Source organism: Anabrus simplex, chromosome 3 (assembly GCF_040414725.1).
Source record: "Anabrus simplex isolate iqAnaSimp1 chromosome 3, ASM4041472v1, whole genome shotgun sequence".
NCBI lineage: Eukaryota > Metazoa > Arthropoda > Insecta > Orthoptera > Tettigoniidae > Anabrus > Anabrus simplex.
The window spans coordinates 26,622,680-26,646,313 of NC_090267.1; the positions used below are offsets into that span (position 1 = coordinate 26,622,680).

Below are 23,634 nucleotides of genomic sequence, written 5' to 3' on the forward strand. Positions count from 1 at the left end.
ATTTATCATGCGAATTTTTGGTGGGCATTTTGAGATGTCAGGGGCAATATGCTGCAGGCTACATTTCTGAGTATACAATAAGGACAATATCAAGTATAAGCTGTGACACTTTTGAAGAACTTCAGAAAGATGGGTTAGGGGTGCCATCACATTGTATTGTGTGTGTCTGCAGAACAGTGGTATACGAAGATCATATGTGTTGTGAAAATTATAAAGAATTTCTATTTTCTCTATCCTGGGCTGCTTTAGGAAGATTTCTGGTTTGAACGCCGTCGTTGTGGGCGTGACAATAATGGTGCGATAGATTGTTTATTGTCTTCATTTTCCAATGACGTGTTAAATAAGTGCTGAAATCAGATGAAGAACACGAGTTATGTCAGCAGTGAGGATAAAAACACTAAGCGGAGGAAGCTGTCAACGCTCCACAATAATCGAGCTTGTGAGTACTGTTTTTAAAGTGTTTTGTTTTTATTTTATTCATGCATTTCAATGAGTGCATTTATTGATGTATGTGTTTCTTAGTACCATTTTACGAAGAGTGTGCATTTATCACAATCATCGTGTTGGTCTAAATGTAGTGAACATGGGTGAAGTCATTCAAAATCGGTCACGCCCCCTTTTCTCTCGGCCTCCGCTTGACAGATAGATACAGCGTTGCCAAACGTACCTTCCGGCTTTAACTGTAGATGGCTCTGCTTTGGAGTGTACAGACCAGGAAAGGGTATGCTTATAAATTAATTTCTTAATAATTTTGTACCTCCATTGTGTGTTTATACTACTTGAGAAGAAAATGGAATTCCTTGTGTAGAAATTATCCATTTTTTTAAATATCGGTGGAGAATAAAACTAGTGTTAGGTTGGTGTGCTTGCAACGTTCCGCTGTGAATTTTTAACAATCGCCGGTCATCTCAGATTCGGGCGAACTGAGATTGTGTGCGTGGTAGTATGGAAGAAGATAGAATGTTTGTGACTGCCGGTGAGGTTGCTGTGAGTAAACATCCTCGACTAAAAGATAAATTTGTTCAGTATGGAACAGCTGGATTTAGAGGACGGTAAATCTTATGATCTATATCTTCATTATGGAATAGATGTCATAGAAATCCCATGTTGTAGTAACAGCTGTTTGTGTGACAGGTTACTGGCACATTCTGATACTCGGAGGGGGCATTATTTCTTTCCTATACGTTAGTGTTTTCTGAAGAAAATTTGTATGTTTCTTATGCTTATCGGAAATGTCACCTTTCTGTTTTCTCATGTCCAGAATTTATAGTGGGCGTATATCAACATCGCAATCTTATGTTTTATTAGACTTAAGATTCCACTTTTTTGAGCGAAGACGGCCAGTAACCTCCCTCTTCCCATTTTCCATGAATGTCATTGATATACTGTAACTTTATTAGTGTTGTATCCTCATATTCTAGCTTTGCTGGAGGAGAACTGAGTTCTCAGCTTGTTCCCAATCTGCTGCACAGAGAACTTCTTTAGTTTATGTCAGGTGTTAGTCTAGTCACTAATTAGACTAACTTACTTAATCTGGTCCTCTTTTACCATTAAGTGTTTAGGTAGTGGTGGTATTGTTTTAAGAGGCAGTGCAGCTGGTAACTATTCCCTGCCTGGCATTGCGATTTTACAGATATTTCACCATTCTTCCCTCTTTAAAGGTAGGCCCTAACTCTTCTCAAATATTTAATTTCTTTTGTTTTTTTGTTCGGTGTCCAGATCAGTTTGTATATGGAAGTGTTGGGATGTAGGTTGAATTATATACTTCCTTGTCTTCTTGCTTATCTTCTTCTTTCTTACGATTTCTTTATTAATAGCGAAATAAAGTTTACTTATGTTTGACAGTCTTGTTTTTACTGATCAGCAGTAAATCCCAAGTAGGCTTACTTGGAATGCTTTACTCATTGTAGTTCCTTTCCCACAAAGTTCATTATACAGGGCTCCTTAGTTTTCTTCCATCATTATTTTGGTGTTTCCTTGTTTTATAACTATATTTTGCTTAACTAATTTGTTCAGGTTTAATATTTGTAAATTTCTTTGCAGATTTGCTTGTGATTTTGCACACACTAAAATGTTATCTATATGTGCTCTTCCAGATATTTTAAGTTGTTTCAGTTTCCAATTGCTGTAGAATAATTTCCCGAATGTTTATTCATGTTTGTGGGTTACTGTAGTCACGCCCGAGTTCGTGAACCATGGGCAACGGCTGAGTGGCCTAGTAAGTGGTCCTGAGAGTCGGGATACCATTTGCTATGGAATGGGAGTGGGCATCTCGGACATATTCTGAGTCATGGCCCTCCTTGTATTCAGGCGGCTAGGACTATACAATTCATCGGTGGTCCATAACCCGTTAGAGGAGAGATCCTCACTTGGACTATGTGCAAGTAGGGTAGCATCCTGCTTCATGAATTTACCGAGCTCAGAACATTTTAAGCAAGCCTCGGACCTATGGGAGTAATGGAGTACCACTCCCATTTGACAGGCGAGGGACTCCTTGGAAACAACTTGGCGAACGAAATGGAATTCGATGGGGAGCTATCAATATTAATGGGGCTTATGGAAGGGAAGGTAGAATTGGCTGAGTCAGCAAAGAGGATGCATCTGGATGTGCTAGGAGTAAGTGATATGTGGGTAAGGGGAGATAATGAGGAAGAGATAGGAGATTATAGAGTGTACTTGACGGATGTTAGAAAGGGAAGGGCAGAGTCTGGGGTAAAGCTCTTTATCAGGAATACCATTGCACGCAACATAGGAGGATAGATTACCTAGGAGAATAATGGACTCTGCTATGGAGACTAAGAGAAGTAGAGGGAGACCAAGACGACGATGGTTAGACTCGGTTTCTAACGATTTAAAGATAAGAGGTATAGAACTAAATGAGGCAACAACACTAGTTGCAAATTGAGGATTATGGCGACGTTTAGTAAACTCTCAGAGGCTTGCAGACTGAACGCTGAAAGGCATAAGTCTATAATGATTATGTATGTATGTATGTAGGTATGATTTGGCTTTGATTTAAGGTAGTCCAGTTCCTAGGCTAAATGGCCTTCGGTTTGGAGAGCTGTGGGTTTGATTCCCAGCCGGGGTGAGGATTTTAACTACGTAGGCTTAATTCCTGTGGCTCAGGGACTAGTTGTCTTCATCTATACACACCATACTGCCAACCACCATAGATATACACAATCGGGAATACTTCCCTATCAGAAAGGTCATCCGGTTATAAAACTGTACTCAATCCACTTCAAGTGCCGACCTGAAAAAGTTTGCAGGGATGGTAGGAGGAGAAAGTAGAGGAAAATGAAGTTATTAATTATAATTAAATATCCTTGTCATATCCCTGCTGTTAATTCGGGTTCTGAATTAGCATTGGCTTATCTTATAGAAAACTAAATGAGTTGGCTACACGGTTTGTTTCTTGTATCTGGGAGCTTGCGTTCGGGAGATAATGGTTTCGAACCCCATTGTTGGCAGCCCTGAAGATGGTATTCTGTTGTTTCCCTTTTTCACACCAGGAAAATGCTGGGGCTGTACCTTAATTAAGGCCAAGGCCTCTTCCTTCACACTCCTAGCTCTTTCCTATTCCATCATCGCTATAAGACCTATCTGTTTCGGTGCAATGTAAAGCAAATTTTAAAAAAAAGTACTCTGTATGCAGCAGTAATGCTATATATCGGAGATGAGTGGCAACAGAAGACACAAAGCACATCACAACAAACAATGGTCAATGCACGATTTTCTGCACTTAATGTAAGTATTGTGCAGATATACACGTTCACGTAATAAATATTCCACATATATTACAGCACTATACACAATCACAATAAAACACTATACAGTACGACATACAGTATGCAGTAGCTTCATTGAATACCCTACTATCTCAGAGCTCAGCAACTGCAGAAGTGTCGGAAACTGTGTGCGCCAGTGGCCGGTAGCGGCCTGTCATCGGCGGCCAAGGTCGAGCGATAAAGTCCCTGCGAAGCATAAATAAAGACCCTGTATATGCAAGAATGTCACTTTCTGCTTTTTGACTTGTTTGTCGTACTGTACACACACACTTTGCTTGGTCATCTTTGAAGTGCATTTACCACTGACCAGTTTTCTACACATTGCACACCTTTCCTTTTTTTTTGCTATTTGCTTTACGTCGCACCGACAGATATGTCTTACGGCGACGATGGAATGGGAAAGGCCTAGGAATTGGAAGGAAGCGGCCGTGGCCTTAATTAAGGTACAGCCCCGGCATTTTCCTGGTATGAAAATGGGAAACCACGGAAAACCATCTTCAGGGCTGCTGACAGTGGGGATTTTAACCTTAATTGTTTAATTCCTACGGCACGGGGGCTGGGTGTATGTGTTGTCTTCATCATCATTTCATCCTCATCATAACGCGCAGGTCGCCTACGGGAGTCAAATAGAAAGACCTGCACCTGGCGAGCTGAACCCGTCTTGGGATATCCCGGCGCTAAAAGCCATACGACATTTCATTTTCATTGTTGAATAAAAATTACAACCTCATTCATTTATGGTACCGGTTTCAACATCCATGGACGTCACCATCAGCCAAGTAGGGTATTTATACAAAGATACATAGTAAAGTTTAAACACACAAAATTAACCCTCATAATTAAAACTAGAACAAGTTAAAATACAAAGCATAATAATGCTAAATGTCCAGGTTTTAGTACATAATTTGTAAAAGTTTGAAAACTTGTTAGTCACAAATAAAAAAACTGAAGCTGAGGAGCCTCGCAGAAAAACAGGTTCAAAGTCTGACACTCTTAATTTTTTTATACATTTGGGTCCTTTGTGCGGCATTGGTAGCCACAACATATACAGAGAACTGTATGCCGTGTGCAATGCGGTAATAGGTTAAAAGAGTAGTTGGTGTTCCTCTGTGAGCATTAAAACGACACTAAGTCAATTGGTAATATATATGAGAACTGTTGCCATTGATGTTTTCACGGTCCGTACTTACAGACATGATACTGTATAGGCTTTTGGGCTTATGCCATGTCAAGAAAATATGGTGAAATTCTTTACGTTTCGCAGAGAACTGTGCTCTGCATCATCAGAAGGACAACTCGACTGTCCACAAGAAAGGCTTCTTAAACAATGACTTTTTGAAATTTAGATGTTATAATAGAAGTGGAAATGGTACGTTCATCACCAGATGGCTCCCCGGACATGGCACAGCGCTAGCGTTCGAAGCGGAAGCTGAACAAACCGTCATAATCAGTCTAAGAGGGTCGCATAATATGCGTACGTATCATACGACATTGACAGGTATATGACATTGACACAAGCCTGGAATGAAACATCTGGTGATGAGGAACGTACGAATTTGAAAAACACCAAGATGAAATAACAATAGTGAACGGACAGGGAAGGGAACTACCTACTTAAATCCTTAATGGCTGGCAACCAGGTATTACTTAATTGATAGTCAGTGTCCCTGTTGAAATTGTTAGGATTTCTACGTATATCCACAGCCTCCTGTGTGTCTAGTGTGGGTAAGAGCTCGAGCATCTTGGAACATGACATCATGACCCGACGATAGAGCGTGCTCAGCTATTGCCGATTTGTCTGGCTGGTTGAGACGAATATTACGTTCATGTTCCTTGATACGGGTACCAGTGGACCGGCATGTTTGGCCGATGTATACCTTACCGCAAGTACAGGGAATTTCGTGTACCCCAGGATGTAAAAGTGGGGACAATTTGTCCTTGGTTTTACTCACTGTGAGCAATTTTAGTGGCGGTGCCAAGCACAGTTGTTGTATTGTTTGCAGAGGACCTTGGCAATTTGATCTGTGGTGTTGTGAAAGTAAGGCAAGTAGGCAGTTACCTACACTTCTTTTTCTTCTGTGAGCTTTGCTTGGTCGTTTCTCTGGGATGCAGGGCTCTATGAATCTGCAAATCGCTGTAACCATTACCCTTGAACATGTCCATCTTCACCTAGATATTTGATGGCTCACAAATTCGTCTCTCCCTCTTGGCGAGTGTCGTGAGAATGCCTTGTTTTTGTGCTGGATGGTGGTGAGAATCTGCATGAAGATAGCGATTTGTGCGGGTAGGCTTACGATAGACGGTATATCCTAAGGAGCCGTCCGGTTTCTTTCTTACTAGAACATCCAAGAAAGGAAGGCATCTGTCTGACTCCATCTCCATAGTGATTTTAATTGAAGGATGTTGCTGATTTAGGTAGTTTAGAAATAGAACGTACCATTTCCACTTCTATTATAATGTCTAAATTTCAAAATGTCATTGTTTAAGAAGCCTTTCTTGTGGACAGTCGAGATTTTCTTCTGATGACGCAGAGCACAATTCTCTGCGAAATGTTAAGAATTTCACCTTATTTTCTTCATACAGCATAAGCCCAAAAGCCTATACAGTATCATGCCTATATGAGAACTATCTTCATAAAATACGATGTTGTATTATACTGGAGTGAAAGGATCTTGTGGCCGGAACTGTGTGTTGAAGATGTTAAAAGAACCTTTCCTTAAATGTGCACATTGCTTATTCCAATCAGTGCCTTAGAGTAGGGATTGAATAGCTCGAATGCTATGATGAACTAGTATGTTACGTACCAGTAGTATCAGAAAATTTATGAACCAGAGGAATGGCATGCTAAAGAAGAAAGTTATCTAATTCCCCATCTACTTCCCGCCTATATTCAGGCAATAATACCAATATAATGGTCCGTTATTGGACATTATAAATTTTTCCAGCTAACTCATTCTTGGATGCCTGCGTTTCGCCCTCGTGTGCTAAGTTAGGCTCGTCAGTTGGGACTTAGCACACCACCCAAGACGCAAGGATAGTGCATACTGTGGAGGCCACTGCATAGGCTATTTGAAGCCACCAGCAGTGCCAATGCACTATGAGAGCTATGTCTCATTTCCATTTTATTCTAGGTTCCCTATGGGAATCAACATCTACATCATTTGATGGCCAGGCAGGCATCTATCATATATTCAGGCAGGCTGTTACAGTCGGTACGACCGGGCGAGTTGGCCATGTGGTTAGGGGCATGCAGCTGTGAGCTTGCATCCGGAAAATAGTGGATTCGAACCCCACTGTCGGCAGCCCTGAAAATGGTATTCTTTTGTTTCCCTTTTTGACACCAGGAAAATGCTGGGGCTGTACCTTAATTAAGGCCAAGGCCGCTTCCTTCATACTCCTAGCCCTTTCCTATCCCATCGTCACCATAAGACCTATCTGTTTCGGTGCAACATAAAGCAAATTTTATAAAAAAATACTCTGTATGCAGCAGTAATCCTATATATCGGAGATGAGTGGCAACAGAAGACACAAAGCACATCACAACAAACAGTGGTCAGTGTAATGTTATTGTTGATCAATTTTATGAGCTTTCTATATTACAGGCCTTCACATTTAGTTTTCTTTCGACTCTGTGATAATGGGGCGTCTTATAAAATTATTAATATCGTAGACTGTAGTCCATTGTTCTCCGACTTTACGTATGATTTTCATTAAGATATGACTACTAGTAACATAAATATTTGAGAAGTAACTTTTAGGCTTTCCCCTAAACTACCATTTCACTCAATGTGAATAAAATTATTTATGGCCTAGATTGTAGTGACTTATTTCCCGACTTTGCATTCTGATAGCGACTTATTTCCCGACTTTGCATTCTCATAGCGACTTATTTCCCGACTTTGCATACCGATTTTCATTAAATTCTCTTCAGCCGTTTTCTCGTGATGCGTGTACGTACCTACAAACAGAAATTATGGAAAATTAAAAAGTGCAGTTCCTTGTTACTGTGGACACGACCGATACAGGAACACCATCCTTTTTTAATTCTGAGTAATGTACAGACAAAACTCTTTTTATACATAGAAATTTTAGAAAATATTTATATAGGCGTAAGCCTTGATCAGAAATCCAATCCCATCCATAATCTTAAAAAATGAACATCCTGGTTGACACAATAATCGAGAAAGATCTGAAGCAAAGCTCAATTAAATCTGTCGCAACACGCATTACTGGTCTGTCCTCCCATCTTTCCACTCACTCTCCCTCCCGTCACCTGCTGTTTCACCCACCCAACACATCAGAATGGTTGCCAGTCAGTGTGGAGGTCAACACTGACCCAACCTGATCTATACAAGCATAGGGCTGGAGGAAAGAGGAAGCGAGTAATATTTTGCGAATCTTCATATTACCTTTCACTTCTACTTCATATTTTTGTTTTCACTTTTAGATCCTGGCTATACTATATTCTCCATGAAGAAATGTAACAAATTTTTCAAAACTTCACTCGTTTCCAGAAGCGTGACAAATAGAACAACATTTAACAGTCTTCACAATTTTTAAGTATTTCCTCCAGCCAACCAAACGGTTGGACCCACACTTGTTACAACTAAATTCATCCAAGATTGAAGCTATGTACAATTTAAACATAGATTTCCATTGCATTTGTTGATTGTATTTTATCTCAAGTTTTTTAAACAAAATGGAAAACAGGAAATTAAAATTTATTGGACATGTCATCAGACACAATACTAGGATGAAGTATTTGGACGACATCAAGTAGAGGTTAGGTTGTGTCAATTACATGGAACTGAAACAAACAGCCAATGAAAGAAAAGAGTGGTTGCATCGACAAGGCATTAGCCTTTAGAATATTGATTGATTGACTGTTTTTGTATATGTCTTTCATCTTTTATGTTATTTTAGATGATGGTTAGGTCGAAACATGTCCTATGTAGCTTTTAGTTTTTAGACAGATCAGTTATCAAATGGCAAACGTGTATTGAACAGGTGGACTTGATACAATTAAATTCTTTTAGAGTTTTATCTTGGATATTTAAAGTCAATACGGAACCGGAATGAAGTTCATTACCTGACAATGTCCTTTCATGTTGGTTGCTGTCCAACTCAACTTCTCACAGCATCTGTTCAGTGTCCTCACCTGTAGGCAACTCCTCCCTCAGGGCAACACAATCCCAGGCACAGCTCTTGCAGCTTGGATGTTTACTGCCTCCCAATCTTCTGGCAGTGGGTACAGGTCTCAGGGTATGATCTCTTGGACATGGTGTCAGCACTGCAGAGTTTCCTTCCCTGTCAGTGTTTGGCAGTGAAGTCATATTGCTGCAGGTGTTTCACCAACCAAGCTGTGCCTCCAGATGTTTAATGGTTGCTGCATAGGTGGAACTGCTGACCATGCAAGTATTTGTAGAAGTGCTCCAGGAGTCTTCTTGATGCCAGTAGTTCATGGTGGGTCACACAGTCATTTTTCTTGGTCTTGTATAATGTTTTGTTGTAGAACACTATCGCTTTTCCTGTCTGTCCTGAATTGGTGACAGCATGCCACCAGTCCCCACATTACTGGTATTGGTGTCGACAACAAAACTCTCCAGGCATGGAACAACCTAAAATAGGTGGTGAGCATAGGGAATCCTGAATAACTGGAATGCAGACTCTGCATCCGGTGACCATCGAAACAGCCTCTTCTTGCCTGTGAGCTGCGTGAACAGCTTCAAGATGTTAGCGAAGCCAGCAATGAACCTCCTGTATTAGGTACACAGGCCAAGAAAACTCGTGAACTCCCCACTTGTCTTTCGGCACAAGCCATTCTGTAACAATTTCTAGCTATTCCAGGTCAGTAGCTACTCCCTCTGGTAACACAATGTGAGCATACCTCCTGCTGGAATAGTTGGCATTTCTCAGTTTTCAGCTTTAGGTGAGCACCTTGTAGTCTCAGGAACACTTTCTGGAGGTTTTCCAGGTGTTCCTGGATTGTGCGTCCTACCACAGTGATATCATGTAGGTGGACCAGGCAGGCGCCATGCATGAGCCTTCTCAGCATGGACTCCATCAGTCGCTTAAAAGCCACAGATGCATTACACAGTCCAAAGGACATAATGATGAACTGCCACACCCCTGGCCAGTAGAGAACACTGTCTTCTTCTTGTCCAGTATAGTTGGTCTGTTATTGGACATTATAAATTTTCCAGCTTCTCATTCCTGGTAGCCAGCGTTTTGCCCCAGTGAGCACACTGTGTAATAGAACACTGGAACGAAACGCTGGCTACCAGAAATGAGAAGCTGGAAAATTTATAATGTCCAGTAACAGACCAACTATATTGGTGTTATAAATTTACTCATTTGGAACAAATATTTCAGGTTTTCTGTGGGAATCAACATTTTTATCATTCTCCTTGTCCTCCGGATGCAGCATCCTCTACTAATATTCTGACTTACGGTCCAGGGTTGAGAACTACTGGGTAGAAGCCGAGCAACGTGCCTCCTCATTCTTGCTAGCTGGCCTACCAAGGAGAGCAGGAGCTGACGACAACATAAGCTCCAGTTTAGATGTTCTATCACACCGTGTGCACTTGAGAAGTATCAGAGAGGACATCAGACGATCAGAGATGAATGTAGTAGAAGAAAATTGAAACTAAAACAAATGCAACGAAAGACATCAGGATAGAACATAACAGAGCTAAAGAATGGAAAGAAACTATGTGGAGAAAAACAGACGATGAATGGAGTGAACCAACTGGTGATGATGAACGTACGAATTTGGAAAACACCGAAACAAAATAACAAGCTGTGTGTTATGTGTTGATGTCTTGCTTTCATAACCTGCCCCAAACCCCTCACACCGTATCACATCATTATCATCCTCTGGTTTTTTCCACATACTTCCTTTCCATTTTTCAGCTCTGTTCTATTCTATCCTGGTGGTTTTTATTGCATTTGTTTTAGTTTATTAGTTTCTATTTTTTTCTACCACATTCATCCCTGATCATCACCCTACACACATGGTGTGATAGAATATCTTAATTGGAGGTTTTGTTATCGTCAGCTCCCTCTTGGAGCATTGTGCCAGCATACAGCGAGCCATCTGGTGACAAACGAGTGTACCACTACAGTTCTCCAACGGTAAAGCATTCTTAAATTCAACCCTCTTTATTGTAGAAGACTTTCTTCGTAAACAGTCGAGATTTTCTTCTAAAGACGCGGAGTAAAGCTCTCTGTGAAATGTAGAGTTTCATCTTGTGTTCTTGACATGGCATAAGCCCAAAAGCTCATATGTCTACAAGTATGGGCCGTGAAAGCACCATTGTTGTTAATAATAATAACAACAAAAACAGTTCCCATCACCACAATGTGAAAGCAAAGTTTCTTCCACTACTTGACACTCTGCCTCGAAAAAGAGTGGTATGCCTGCAGCTGATCTTCTCGTTCAACTCCAGTTTTGTTTATTTAATTTAGCACTACAAGGGGTAGGACTTCTCTATAGGAGTTTGTTTTGCTTTGGTTAATACTGCAGTGGAGCCATTTCTGTACAGATTGGAGAGCATGAAAACATTACGGGTATCCTTCCACTTTAGAAAGGGCAGTTAATTCAAATGCCTAAGGGAGACCTCTTCCTTTTTTTTTTTTTTCTTTTCAGTTTCAGATCTATCAAATAATAATAATAATAATAATAATGCTATTTGCTTTACGTCCCACTAACTACTTTTACGGTCTTCGGAGATGCCGAGGTGCCGGAATTTAGTCCCGCAGGAGTTCTTTTACATGCCAGTAAATCTACCGACACGGGGCTGTTGTATTTGAGCACCTTCAAATACCACCGGACTGAGCCAGGATCGAACCTGCCAAGTTGGGGTTAGAAGGCCAGCGCCTTAACCGTCTGAGCCACTCAGCCCGGCTATCAAATCTTTGGGGAGCCCCTTTCTGTTCTTCATAACTGTTCTATCCCCGAACGTTTTCTCATTCCACAACATTCTCATCAAAGATAGACTTCTGTAAAATCTATCCATGAATATTGCATGGGCTTTACCCCAGTAATTATTCAGAGCCTGGACATCAGGGGCTCAGTAACATTACTTACACCACCAGCTGCTCCCAAGTAGATATCAGAATTTATAATATAGCTTGATTGAGCTCTGACAAAATATATCATTTTAGTCCATATTTATGAGGCTTATTTTTCATATACACTTTAAAACTTACTCAGCCCTTGTCAACAGTCAGTTCTCTTTCTGGAGAGGCCTACAATGAAGTTGGATTTTTAGTGTTCAAAAAAGACAATTGAGTCTAACTGAAAATTGGGTCATGCTGTGTTGTACCTCGTGAAATGTAGAGGTTATTGTCACTCGCATGTAGCATGCCCAGATTTGCCATGAATCTGTCTCTGCTCATGAGTTTACTAGCGAAACGTGAATGAAGGACAGGATGAGCAGACCAATAATGAGATATATTGGGCAGCTGCACAAGACATTAGAAATATTGTTTGCCGGGCTGAGTAGCTCAGACGGTTGAGGGGCTGGCCTGCAGACCCCAACTTGGCAGGTTTGATCCTGACTCAGTCCGGTGGTATTTGAAGGTACTCAAATACGTAGATTTACTGGCACGTTAAATGACTCTTGCCGGACTAAATTCTGGCTTCTCAGCATCTCTGAAAAACCAAAACAGTAATTAGTGGGATGTAAAGCCAATAATAATTTTCTGATTCTTATCTATCAACAAGAACCTAGGCATCTTTGTAACGTTTCCTTTCTTCTTTCATGATATTTCTCATATAACTTATTTTTCCTTCTTGTTCTTTCCTGTTCTGCTCCTGTATTTACTGTAAATGTATTTTCCTTCGTTAATGTTGTTGTTTATGTAAATATGTATTATATATCATTGTACAGTTTTTATTGTGTAGGCCTATATTTGTGTCCTTTGTAAATATTCATATATCTTTCATTTTAGATTAATATCTATTGTACACAGCTCGGATCTTTGCAATTCGGCGTTATGCTGTTGCTGATCCTGAATAAATTAATAAAACAAAAAAATTAAAAAATAAATAAAATAAATTAGAAATATTTCTGAAAAAAGTTCTTATTTTGTGAAATTTCACAGGAAGACAATTGTTCTTCAATGAGGGTATTTTCAATTGTCCTATTTTAACTATGTTGAAATTGTTGCTGCAGCAAAGCGAATGGTTTATCTTTTTATTTGCTTCCTCAGGTTTTCATCAAAGAATAATGAAAAGCAATCCATCACCAAACTGTCATTATTAACATCAACTTTCACACCACAACCTTCTTGCAATACTAGAAAGTCGGGCTGGTCATTGTCTTCAGTTCAAGAAAACTCTCTTCTAGTGGGTAGATGCCTAGACCTAGGGACCCCATTGATATGTGAAGTTGAAGGCCTAAAATTATTCCCTGCTTCTTCTGCCTCCATTTCCTCATCTTCTTCATTATCTGCAATGTAAATGTATACAACTGCATTTCATTTTAAATTATAATTTTCTGATTCTGAATCACTGTCTTCGATTTCTGATCCAGAGTTGATCAGAATCTCCACAGTGTCATTGCTGGATAGTTTGGTGGCAGCCATTTTGCTCACGGAGCTCTGCTTGACAGCAACCAATTACCTCATGTTGTTACGGGTGCCTCAAGTAGTTTCCAAATAGGTGCTGTGACCTAGTGTATTCTTTTGTAAGTTCTTGAAACCCTACGCCATATGATGAACGAGTAACATTTGTCTAAACTATAAAGCTGCTGTAATACAAACAGTTAAATGTCAAAATGAATGGTGTTTGGGTTTCGTACATACAGGAGTGTTAGCTGACTTGAACAGTGTTCAAGCATATAAAGGCAAGTGTTATTTACGAATGAGAAAAAGGTTACATGCTCCACAGTTATTGTCTCTTGCTGACATTATTGCCAGCCGCCTTGCATTCGGCCTTGATTGTTGCAGTAATTTCCTATGTGTATTTCTACTTTCTTGAAATACTGCTTGTTGGTCCTCTTCTTTGCATACAGTATCCTGCTTATATTTGACATCTAGAAATTATTAAAAATAACTTTCCCAATTATCTTTGATCTTTGATTCTGTTAGTAAATATCTTTTTTTTTTTTTTTTTTTTTTTTTAATGATGAATTTGAGAGTACATCTTTCTCATACTCTTGAGAGCTTTTGATTTTCCTTATAATTTTCCTCAGTTGTTTTTCCAAATTTTTCCCATATTTCTTTCTTTGCCTCTTGCACTACTTTTTCCATTATATTCCTTAAATGCCTTCACAAAATACTGTTCTTCTTACCGGACGAGTTGGCCGTTCAGTTAGGGGCACGCGGCTGTGAGCTTGCATCCGGGAGATAGTGGGTTCAAATCCCATTGTCAGCGGCCCTGAAGATGGTTTTCCGTAGTTTCCCATTTTCACACCAGGAAAATGCTGGGGCTGTACCTTAATTAAGGCCACGACTGCTTCCTTCCAACTCCTAGACCTTTCCTATCCCATCGTCGCCATAAGACCTATCTTTGTCGGTGCGACGTAAAGGCAATAGCAAAAAATAAATAAAAAGAAGAAGTACGGTTCTTCACGTAATTGTCAGCTTGTATTCAGGAGATGGTGAGTCCACCCCGTCCCCCTGTTGACTGGTCCGAAGTTGGTTTTCTGTAGTTCACACCAGGCAAATGCTGGAAATGTACGTATTTAAGACCATGGTTGCTTCCTTCACTGTCCCAACCCTGTCCTATCCCATTGTTGGCAGAAGACTTGTCTGTCAGAGAGAGAAAAAATACTGTTGTATGTCAGCTATTTATTTGTTTCCAGGGCTGAAGATTTGGAGCATGTTTTTTATAGAATGGGATTACTTGCAGTTCTCAGGTCAAAAGCTAAAGGAGGTATGATATTAAAGTTTATTTATTAATTCTTATTTAAAATGAGAGCTCTTGTTCATTACCTTAATGAAATCAATTTCTTATGTTAGAAAATATGTCTGTCTCTTAGGTCGTCAGCCCAAAGGCTGGTTGGATCCTCAAATAGCACCACCAATAATGTTATGCGGTTATTAGGAAACTGCACAACCAATGGTAGCACCAAAATGAGGCGTACTAGGCAAGTGGGGAGTGAAGTAGTTTGCCATTGCTTGCCTCTTCAGTGACGCCTAGGTTATCTATGGCGGCTGTTGGCAGAGCTGGGGAGGATCAAACCAGCCTTTGGGCTGAATACCCAACATACAAGAAAATATGAATGAATGTTAAAGAGAAGATTGAAAGTAAGCCTAAGTCCACCAGAAATTTCTAGGGCCATATGTCTTGTTTGCTCTAGTTAATTGTGTGCGGCAGGTCCTAAGGTAGGCATGGGCCGCGGGCAGTGTTTGGAAGACCCAGCAATGCAAGGTATGGCAGAATTTCCATAAACATGCGAAAGATCATGCGGATAGCTTGAGGGGAAGGTTTCAACCCCCTTTATTTGATGTAAATTTATAAAGTTGGTGATTTAAATGTAGAATTTTTGGAAGTCTGAAGAATCTGTTCTATTCCCTACTGGAAAATATGTAATGTAAGGGAACAAAAAGTGATTACCAGGGTTAGGATTTTGAGTTGCAAATTTCAGATGAAGAAAAGGAAGGGAAAAGGTGCTCAAATAAGGAAAAGGGGAAAAAAAAGAGGGGGTGGGGGAAAGGTGCTGGTTTATTCAACTAATTCAACGATTTCTCTTTCCTCTATTCTAGTTTATTGAATTACAATCAAGTACAACAAATTATTATTCATTAAAAGAAGGGAAAAAACATGAAGCTGTTATACTTCAAGACATTGAGGGCGGCGTGCACCAACCAAGAGTAAGTTCTACTTTCGTAGTAAAGAACTCCTGAAGTCAGCATTTGGCGACTTCCATACGAGAGTAAATTACTTCCAAAATATTTTAGTCCTTTCAGATACTCCTGGACTAAATTACTACAAGAGTAAAATGCTGAAGAGCACCATCTTGTAGTATATTACTAAAGAAGTAAATAACGCACAAATATAGATTAGAATTTACTCTCACGTCGTGCATGAAGTAAGCTAAGTTTAGACTTGACTAATGATAATATCATGCCGTATATGAGAGGAGAGAAGTTTCAGACGTGTTTATGGGTTCCTTAGATTATATTGACGATCTCGACTCAGAAAACGATGGGAAATGTAATAGTGCGTAGGCCTACAGTGTGTGAAAGGCAAGAGCCGTATAATGTGCACACGGAGAGTTTCAGGAATGTTTTTGGTCTTAGGAAGGAATCCTTTACTTTCCTTCTAAATCTACTTGGAGATCACTTACAGCTGAATTCTTGTCTTAATTTTGTTGTATCTCTCAAATTACAGTTGTTTGCCCTACGAGTGTTTCGTACCAGAACATTTCAGTACAGTTGCCGGTGATCTAATTAACGTTTACCGCACAACTTACGCTTACGTTTTTCCCCCGTTTCCTATCGCACATAACCTTATCCATTTAGATTTCTTTAAAGAAGATACATGAACACAACACTATTCCGCGAGTAATGAATGCTACTTCTATAGTAGTAACTAAAAGAGTAAATTGTACTTCAACTCTCCGACGTTACTTTCGGAGTAAGTAACTCCCGTAGTAATTTACTTCTGTAGTATGGACTTCTTTAGTAAACGCTACTTCTGTAGTAATTTACTCCAAGATGATGCACGCCACCCTAAGCATCTCTACATTTTTAAAAGTAAGTCTGTTTCTGTTAGGAGATAGAATGTCTTTCTAGATGCTAAAGCTTCTTTCGACATCCACAGAAACCAGTGGGGCAAACCTTGTATTCACTCGGAATGGCAACTCTACAGATATGGCGAATTGCTCAATGTCTGGATTCTTCTGAAGAATAGACTCAAGTTTGTCTTTGGCAATCTAACTACTTCCTCACGGAAGTAAAAATATCCCATTGTTTTTCCTTTTCGACACCTCGTTCTTCTAATTGTTTCATAAGTGCAGTCAGGTACTTGTAACTATGGACACAATATAGCTCTGTCTGCAAATTATGTATTTTCTCTGGTAACGGAAGTTGCTGTGCCTTGGAAATTGCACCTGTGTCGGTTGGATCCAAAGAAAGCACAAACTCTGTAATTTTATCAAAATTCTCACACAACATAGCAGCACACTCCGTCCACAATCTCCAGCAAGTAATGACCGGAAAATTTGGAACGGACAGGCCAATGGTTTCCCTGTAGGCAACAACACGACTAGGAGTTTTCAGTAGAATCTCCTTCAGGGCAGAGATGAATTGATTTGCAATGTTGTATTCGTTTTTTATGGATTCACAAACCCTACGAAGGGCATGAACCATACATGTCACATGCTTCAACGTAGGAAATAAAGGTTTCAATTGGTTAACAGCTGAAACCATGTATGGAGCTTAGTCCTTAACCACAAGAAGTTTTTCAAACTCGATAGGCCTACTAGTAGGCCAGAGTTTTTTTTGGCAGAAGACCATAATTGCTTGCATTACTGTACTGGCATTGGCTTTCTGCAACGCATACATTTTTAACAATATGGGCTTAACATTCTCCCCTGCTAAGGGAAAAGCTAAAATGTTCAAAACATATTGTTCCATTGAGTCTATGGTTTCATCCATAATGATTCCCACATCGCAATCACACTTTCTCCTTGATTTTTTTGTATGGTTTCTTGGTAAACACGCTCGAGGTAGTTTATTTCTTAAAGTACTCTCATCGGGCATTGATATCTTTGTGTATTTTTTCAAGAAATCCCTTGAAGGCTGGATGGTTCACCTTATTGAGTGGAATTCCTGCTTGTGTAAGCGCTGCACACAAATCAATGTTTAATTCCCTCAAATTTTGGCTTTTTGAAGAACTCTGTTGAATAGCATTTTGTAATAGAGGTTGCTGTGATTTGTTTGCTTGAAGAGTCTTATTAATTTAATTCTGAGAGTTGGAAATGTATTGTTTGATGTGATCTCACTGGTGTTTTTCATCTAACAAAATTCTTGAATCACAAATAGTACATCGCATAACAGTTCCATCAGTGTCTATGAAATCTTTTTTGAATTCCTGAGCCAGAGCAATAAATTGGGCACTGGACCCCTTTGGCATAGTAAAATTTAGTCGTACACTCGTTTAGTAATGTAACAACGTGCTAACACCAGTTCACTTGCTAACTCAATGCGACTATCACACAACTCACTCTTCCGCTCACTCGCTCACTTGCTGTCCACACTCTCTTATAACACTGTGACAGTTACCAGAATGTTCTCATTCATGCTGGAACTGCAGTCTCATGATTTCTAGTAGCTTTGAGCAGAACCCAGTCTCATTTCTCAGAACTACGCACGTGCGGTTGCTGACGTGTCTGCGTCACCAGCCTCCGCCTCCATGCGAACAGGTGACGTCTCTCATAGTAACAAACTCACATTAACGAACAGCAGGCTACTGATTCTGGTGGGATAGAATCGCTCATTGTCAATTGCATTATTGCGGGCTACATTATAGCGGTAAAGCGAGAGAAAGAAGTTTTGTTGAACACACAATTATTTTTCATTGTTGCAGGTGTGCTTTCAACTCCCGTGCGGTGTTTACTGAAAGAGGTAGGCTTACTATTCGCATGTACACAGTAAGCTGAGGAGACATTAATTGAAAGAAATATTTTATATTGATTAGAAATCTTATAGAATAAATTGGAATTAAACTTAAAAGTAAAAATGGGGGAAAAGGGGGATTATGGGCATGGTTGAGGGGAAAATGGGATAAAGGTTCCAAAAAAGGGATAAGGGTGCGTGAAAAATGCCTCTTTTAGCAACTAGAAACAAAATTTCACACTATGATATCTTTTTGAACAGCTTTAATTCATCCTAACAAAAAAGGTGGGCACCTAAAAATCCTAACCCTGGTGATTACCCTCTGTTGATTCCCATTCAACTTGGCATGGGGTGACTAAAGTTTCTAAAGCTCTAAAATTCTTAACACTTATTTGGTATTTAATGTTTCTCATTTAGACACCCCCATGTAGGATAGGCTTAGCCTCTGTATCATTGGGCCATAAGCCCACTTAAGGTTTTAAGTATTTCTAGAAGGAGTGCAAGTGTTTCGCCTTCTTGCGTTTTGTTCATGGTCGATAACAACCATCCTTTTCTATTTACATTACGGCCATTTAGTATGGGCACTCACGCTCCTGTTTATTTGGTAATTGTTTTTGGTGTTAGTTCCCTTTGGGAACAGTGTGTTACAACTGTTGAGCAATAAATAAGCCCACATAAAGTCACTGATGTGACTTTAATTAAGGACAGCCGATATGTTGTTAAGTGTGTAATTAGAAACTGATGCCTCTGCGAGGCTGGACTACAATATAGTTGGAGTTGTGTAAAGGATAGGAGCAAATTGTGCTCTTACAAATCTTGTAACTGCCAAGAGCAGTCCAGCTCTTTTCTGTGTAAATTAGCATTTGGATATCTCTCAAGTTTTGTACCTGATTTTTGGATTTTAAAGTCATTGTTATTGTTGGAGCTAATGAGCTCATATGGTTATTTATTTGGATTTTCTGATTATCAATTTTAAATTTAAAAAGCAAAGAAATAAAAATTCAAAATTTGTGGTGCTAAGTTATGCTCTAGTTAATTCCTTGTCCACCCATTCACTCCAGGCGCTTCTTATTCCTCTGTGAACCACGGAAACCCTGGAACAAACATAATTAAAATAGAATGACATATTTTGTTCTTGAAAGATCATCATCAGATTCTATCAGATATGTCATTTCATGCCATCTTTTCACTGACAGCCCGGAGCATCCTGCTTAGTTGAGCAGCTCACTCCTTTCTTTCATGTCTTCCCAGCCCAATGTTTGCAGCATTTTCATAGCACTACTCTTTTGTTGGAAATCACCCAAAACAAATCTAGCTGCTTTTCTTTGGATTGTTTCCACTTCTCGAATCAAGTAATCCTTGTGAGGGTCCCCTAACTGGAGCCATACTCTAACTGGGGTCTCGCCGAAGATTTGCATGCCCTCTCCTTTACATCCATATTGCAACCCCATACTACCCTCATAATCATATGAAGAGATCCGTAACCTTTATTTACAACCTAGTTAATGTGATTACCCCAATGAAGATCATTCCTAGGCACTTAGTTATCCGCACGAGGTACTTTCGCCCTATCTCTTTGTGAACTCACAACCTGAATTTTCACCCCGGTTACCATCATACCATTGCCTGCTGTCCATCTCAAATGTTGTTGCTGGTTTTTTGCAAATAAAATTTATGTAAGTTCAATACATACCTATCATTTTGAAATTGTTAAATATTGCCTAATAAAATTTGTTCTCTCTGTGAAATGAGTATCTCAGATATATTCGTACCAAACCTCAGACCATTTAGTCCAATAGTTCTGATGTGATTCAGAAAAGAAGAAAGTGATTTGCATTTTGTTGTGAAGCTCTTAAGAGATTTTGCAAATAATATATTTTCAGGTCAATATTGAGTCGGTCAGTCATGTGGCAACTTCCTCAGAAAATGTTTATGCTAATTCTCATGAAATTCTGCCAAACGGTTTAGATGTGATGTGTTACATATCACTTTTGTAAACAGACTTAGATCTGGAGTGGGTAGAACCAGAGCGAATCTACAAAAATGGACCTTCCCCATCGATACGGCCTTTTGTGACTTCAGACAACCAAACACCTGCTATGCTGCCCCCTGTGTCCATCAAACTGCACAATGGAAGACTTGGTGCTGGCCAATCCAAATGCCCTTAAAGTGGCCAAATTTTGGGCTGAATCGGTGTGACATTTGTATGACATATATTGTTGAAGACCTTTTACGTGTATATATCTATGTATATAGTTTGTTTCTTTTAAACGTAGTATTATTCTATTGTACTTCTGATTCGAATAAAGAGAAAGAAAGACTTTTGTATGTATGGAATATGTATTACATTAGGAAATGAAGCCTTAATGGAAGTAGATGCATATTGTTACTTGGGTAGTAAAATAACTAACGATGGCAGAAGTAAGGAGGACATAGAATGCACACTAGCACAAGTAAGGAAGGCCTTCTTAAGAGAAGAAATTTGCTCACTTCGAAGAAAGTTATAGGAATTAGAAAGATGTTTTTGAAGTCTTTCTTTTGGAGCATGGCATTGTATGGAAGTGAAACATGGACGATAACTAGATCAGAAAGAAAGAGAATAGAAGCTTTTGAAACGTGGTGTTATAGAAGAATACTGAAGATGAGATGGATAGCTCGACTCATGAATGAAGTGATACTGAATTGAATTGGTGAGAGGAGGTCGATTTGGCTAAATTTGACCAGAAGAAGAGACAGAATAATAGGACACATCTTAAGACACCCAGCACTTGTTCAGTTTTTTGAGGGAAGTGTAGGCGGTAAGAACGGTAGGGGTAGACCAAGGTATGAATATGACAGGCAGATTAGTACAAATGTAGGATGCAGCAGTTGCGTAGAAATGAAAAGGTTATCCCAGGAGAGGGTGGCATGGAGAGTTGCATCAAACCAGTCTATGGATTGATGGCTCAAACAGCAACATATTTGGAATATTAAATGTTGTTTAATCATATTATTGTAATATGTAGTTGTGTATGAATTTGTCAACTCGTAAACTATTTTGATGATTAAAATTAGTGTCCATCTTTTATGCTTCAATTGCAGCTACGATTGGAATGATGATTACTGCATCACATAATCCTGAGCATGACAATGGAGTGAAACTAGTTGATCCCCATGGTGAGATGTTGGTACAGAGTTGGGAGGGTTTGGCTACCACTCTTGCTAATGTCAGGTATGTATGTGCTCTGTTTTTTTTTAGCTACATACAGGGTGTAATAATAAGGTACAGCCAGACTTTAAGAACATATTCCTTACACGTTGAAGAAAGAAATTTACGAGAGCCCCATTTATCTGGCTCTCATTAATCCAGATTTCCAGTTTATCCAGATTTATTTTTTTATTTACTGTACTATTATTTTTGTGTCTTCATCACGAAAATATGTACGCCCTTTGAATAATACTGTACGTATGAAACTATACAGTTGTTGTTAATGCACGTAGGTTTTCATGGCCCATTGTATTTAAATAATTATCAGGATTATTACTAAAATAAAGCTTATTTATTATTAAAACAAAGCCGAGCATTACGCCAAATTACATTGGCCATCATCAAGGCATGTGAAATTCTGCTTTGGCAGAATGGCATATAGCATTTTCGATGGAGGATGAAAGAGTAACATTCCCAATGCTTCGAGCTACTGTTACCAAGGTCAGTGTGGATCTGTTCCTTATAGAGTTAAGATACACTGTATTCTTTTGTTCCTGTGTTTTGAGTGTGCATGAGTGAAATGGCATCAAAGTGAAAGAAGGTGGTTGTTTCGATGGGCGAAAAGTTGGAGGGACTAAACAAAACAAAAAGAGGAGTGCCAGGCTGAGTGGCTCAGATGGTTAAGACACTGGCCTTCTAACCCCAACATGGCAGATTCGATCCTGGCTCAGTCCGGTGGTATTTGAAGGTGCTCAAATACGACAGCCCCGCGTCGGGAAATTTACTGGCACGTAAAAGAACTCCTGCAGGACTAAATTCCGGCACCTCGGCATCTCCGAAGACCTTAAAAAAGTAGTTAGTGGGACATAAAACAAATATTATTATTATTATTATTAGAAAGAGGAGTACTGTAAAAAAACATAGCTGTAGAATATGGTGTAGGGACTTCAACTGTGTCAGCCTGGAAGAACCAGAAAGAAATTGAAGACTTCTTCTTCAAAATGATGACTAAAGACAATTTGCAGTGTGTTGGTTCAATAAAATAAAAGTAGTGGAAAACAAAACAGAGAGCATTATGTTCCAGTATCCAGTCCAGTACTACAGTAAAAAGCACTAAGTTTAAACAAAATGCTACCTGATGGCGATCTTAACTTCTCAGTCAGCCAAGGCTGGTTAAAAAGATGGAAAGCTCATCATGGCATACGTCACAGCTTTCAGTGACAGGTTTAAGATTTTCAGGGGGGTAAAGTGTCTGCAGAAGATTTCAGAAAAGAATTTTAAGAAATTATTTCCTCTGAGAACTTCACACCATATGAAATTTATAATGCTGGTGAATCTGGACTTAATATTGGATGCTACCCACTAAGACGTTGGCTTCTAAATTTGATGACTCGGCGAGGGATTATAAAAAGTGTAAAGCTCAAATTATAATTATAGCTTGAAGCAGTGCATCCGGGTGGTACTAATTCCCTCCACTGTCTATAGGGAAATCACAAAATCTGCTTGCTTTGAAATATATGTCAATCAATCCTGGTTACCAGTTGTTTACAAATCACAAAAAAGTGCATGGATGGACAGTGATATTTTCAACAATTGGTTCCCCAATGTTTATGTACCGAGAGTGGAGATATTTGGAGGAAGAGAGTCTTTTACCGAAGGCCATATTATTTATTAATAATTCACCATCACATGTGGAAGTGGATCTGCTCATCAGTGGTGACATCAGAGTGAAGTTTTTCCCTCGTAACTTAACGGCTCTTTTATAATCGGTTGATCAAGGTGTGCTGGAGGACATCAAACGTGTATACAGAAGGCAGTTACTGGGTGAACTAATTGATGAAGAGGGAAAAGTTGGTGTGATTTTTGTACTGAAATCTATAAATATACAAGATGTGATTTTTATGTTTGCATCCTCTTGGGGCCACATTCTGAGCTATCAATTAAGGACTGGAAAATAATATAGCCTGCTGTTTGGGATTCTACTGCTGAAGTTTCTGAAGTTATCATGTCCGAATTCCTAGAATTATTTGCAGACATTCATGTTTGTTTGGATATATACCATATTAAGTTATGGAGCACAAGGATTTC

The 23,634-nt window shown here is 39.4% G+C and overlaps 1 protein-coding gene across 2 annotated transcripts in view; it reads left to right on the forward strand.

The window, feature by feature from the left end:
• Positions 1–916: 916 nt before the first annotated feature.
• The window catches only part of nst (phosphoglucomutase 3-like protein nst), a 138,035-nt gene continuing 115,317 nt past the window's right edge, over positions 917–23,634 (forward strand). Inside the window, exons 1-3 of one of the 2 annotated variants that reach the window (XM_067142493.2) lie at positions 917–1,052; positions 14,600–14,670; positions 21,441–21,570. In XM_067142493.2, coding sequence (XP_066998594.2) covers positions 946–1,052; positions 14,600–14,670; positions 21,441–21,570 — 308 coding nt within the window. In that variant the 5' untranslated portion in view covers positions 917–945. The remainder of the gene's footprint in view (positions 1,053–14,599; positions 14,671–21,440; positions 21,571–23,634) is intronic. The other variant, XM_067142494.2, reaches the window with a different exon arrangement.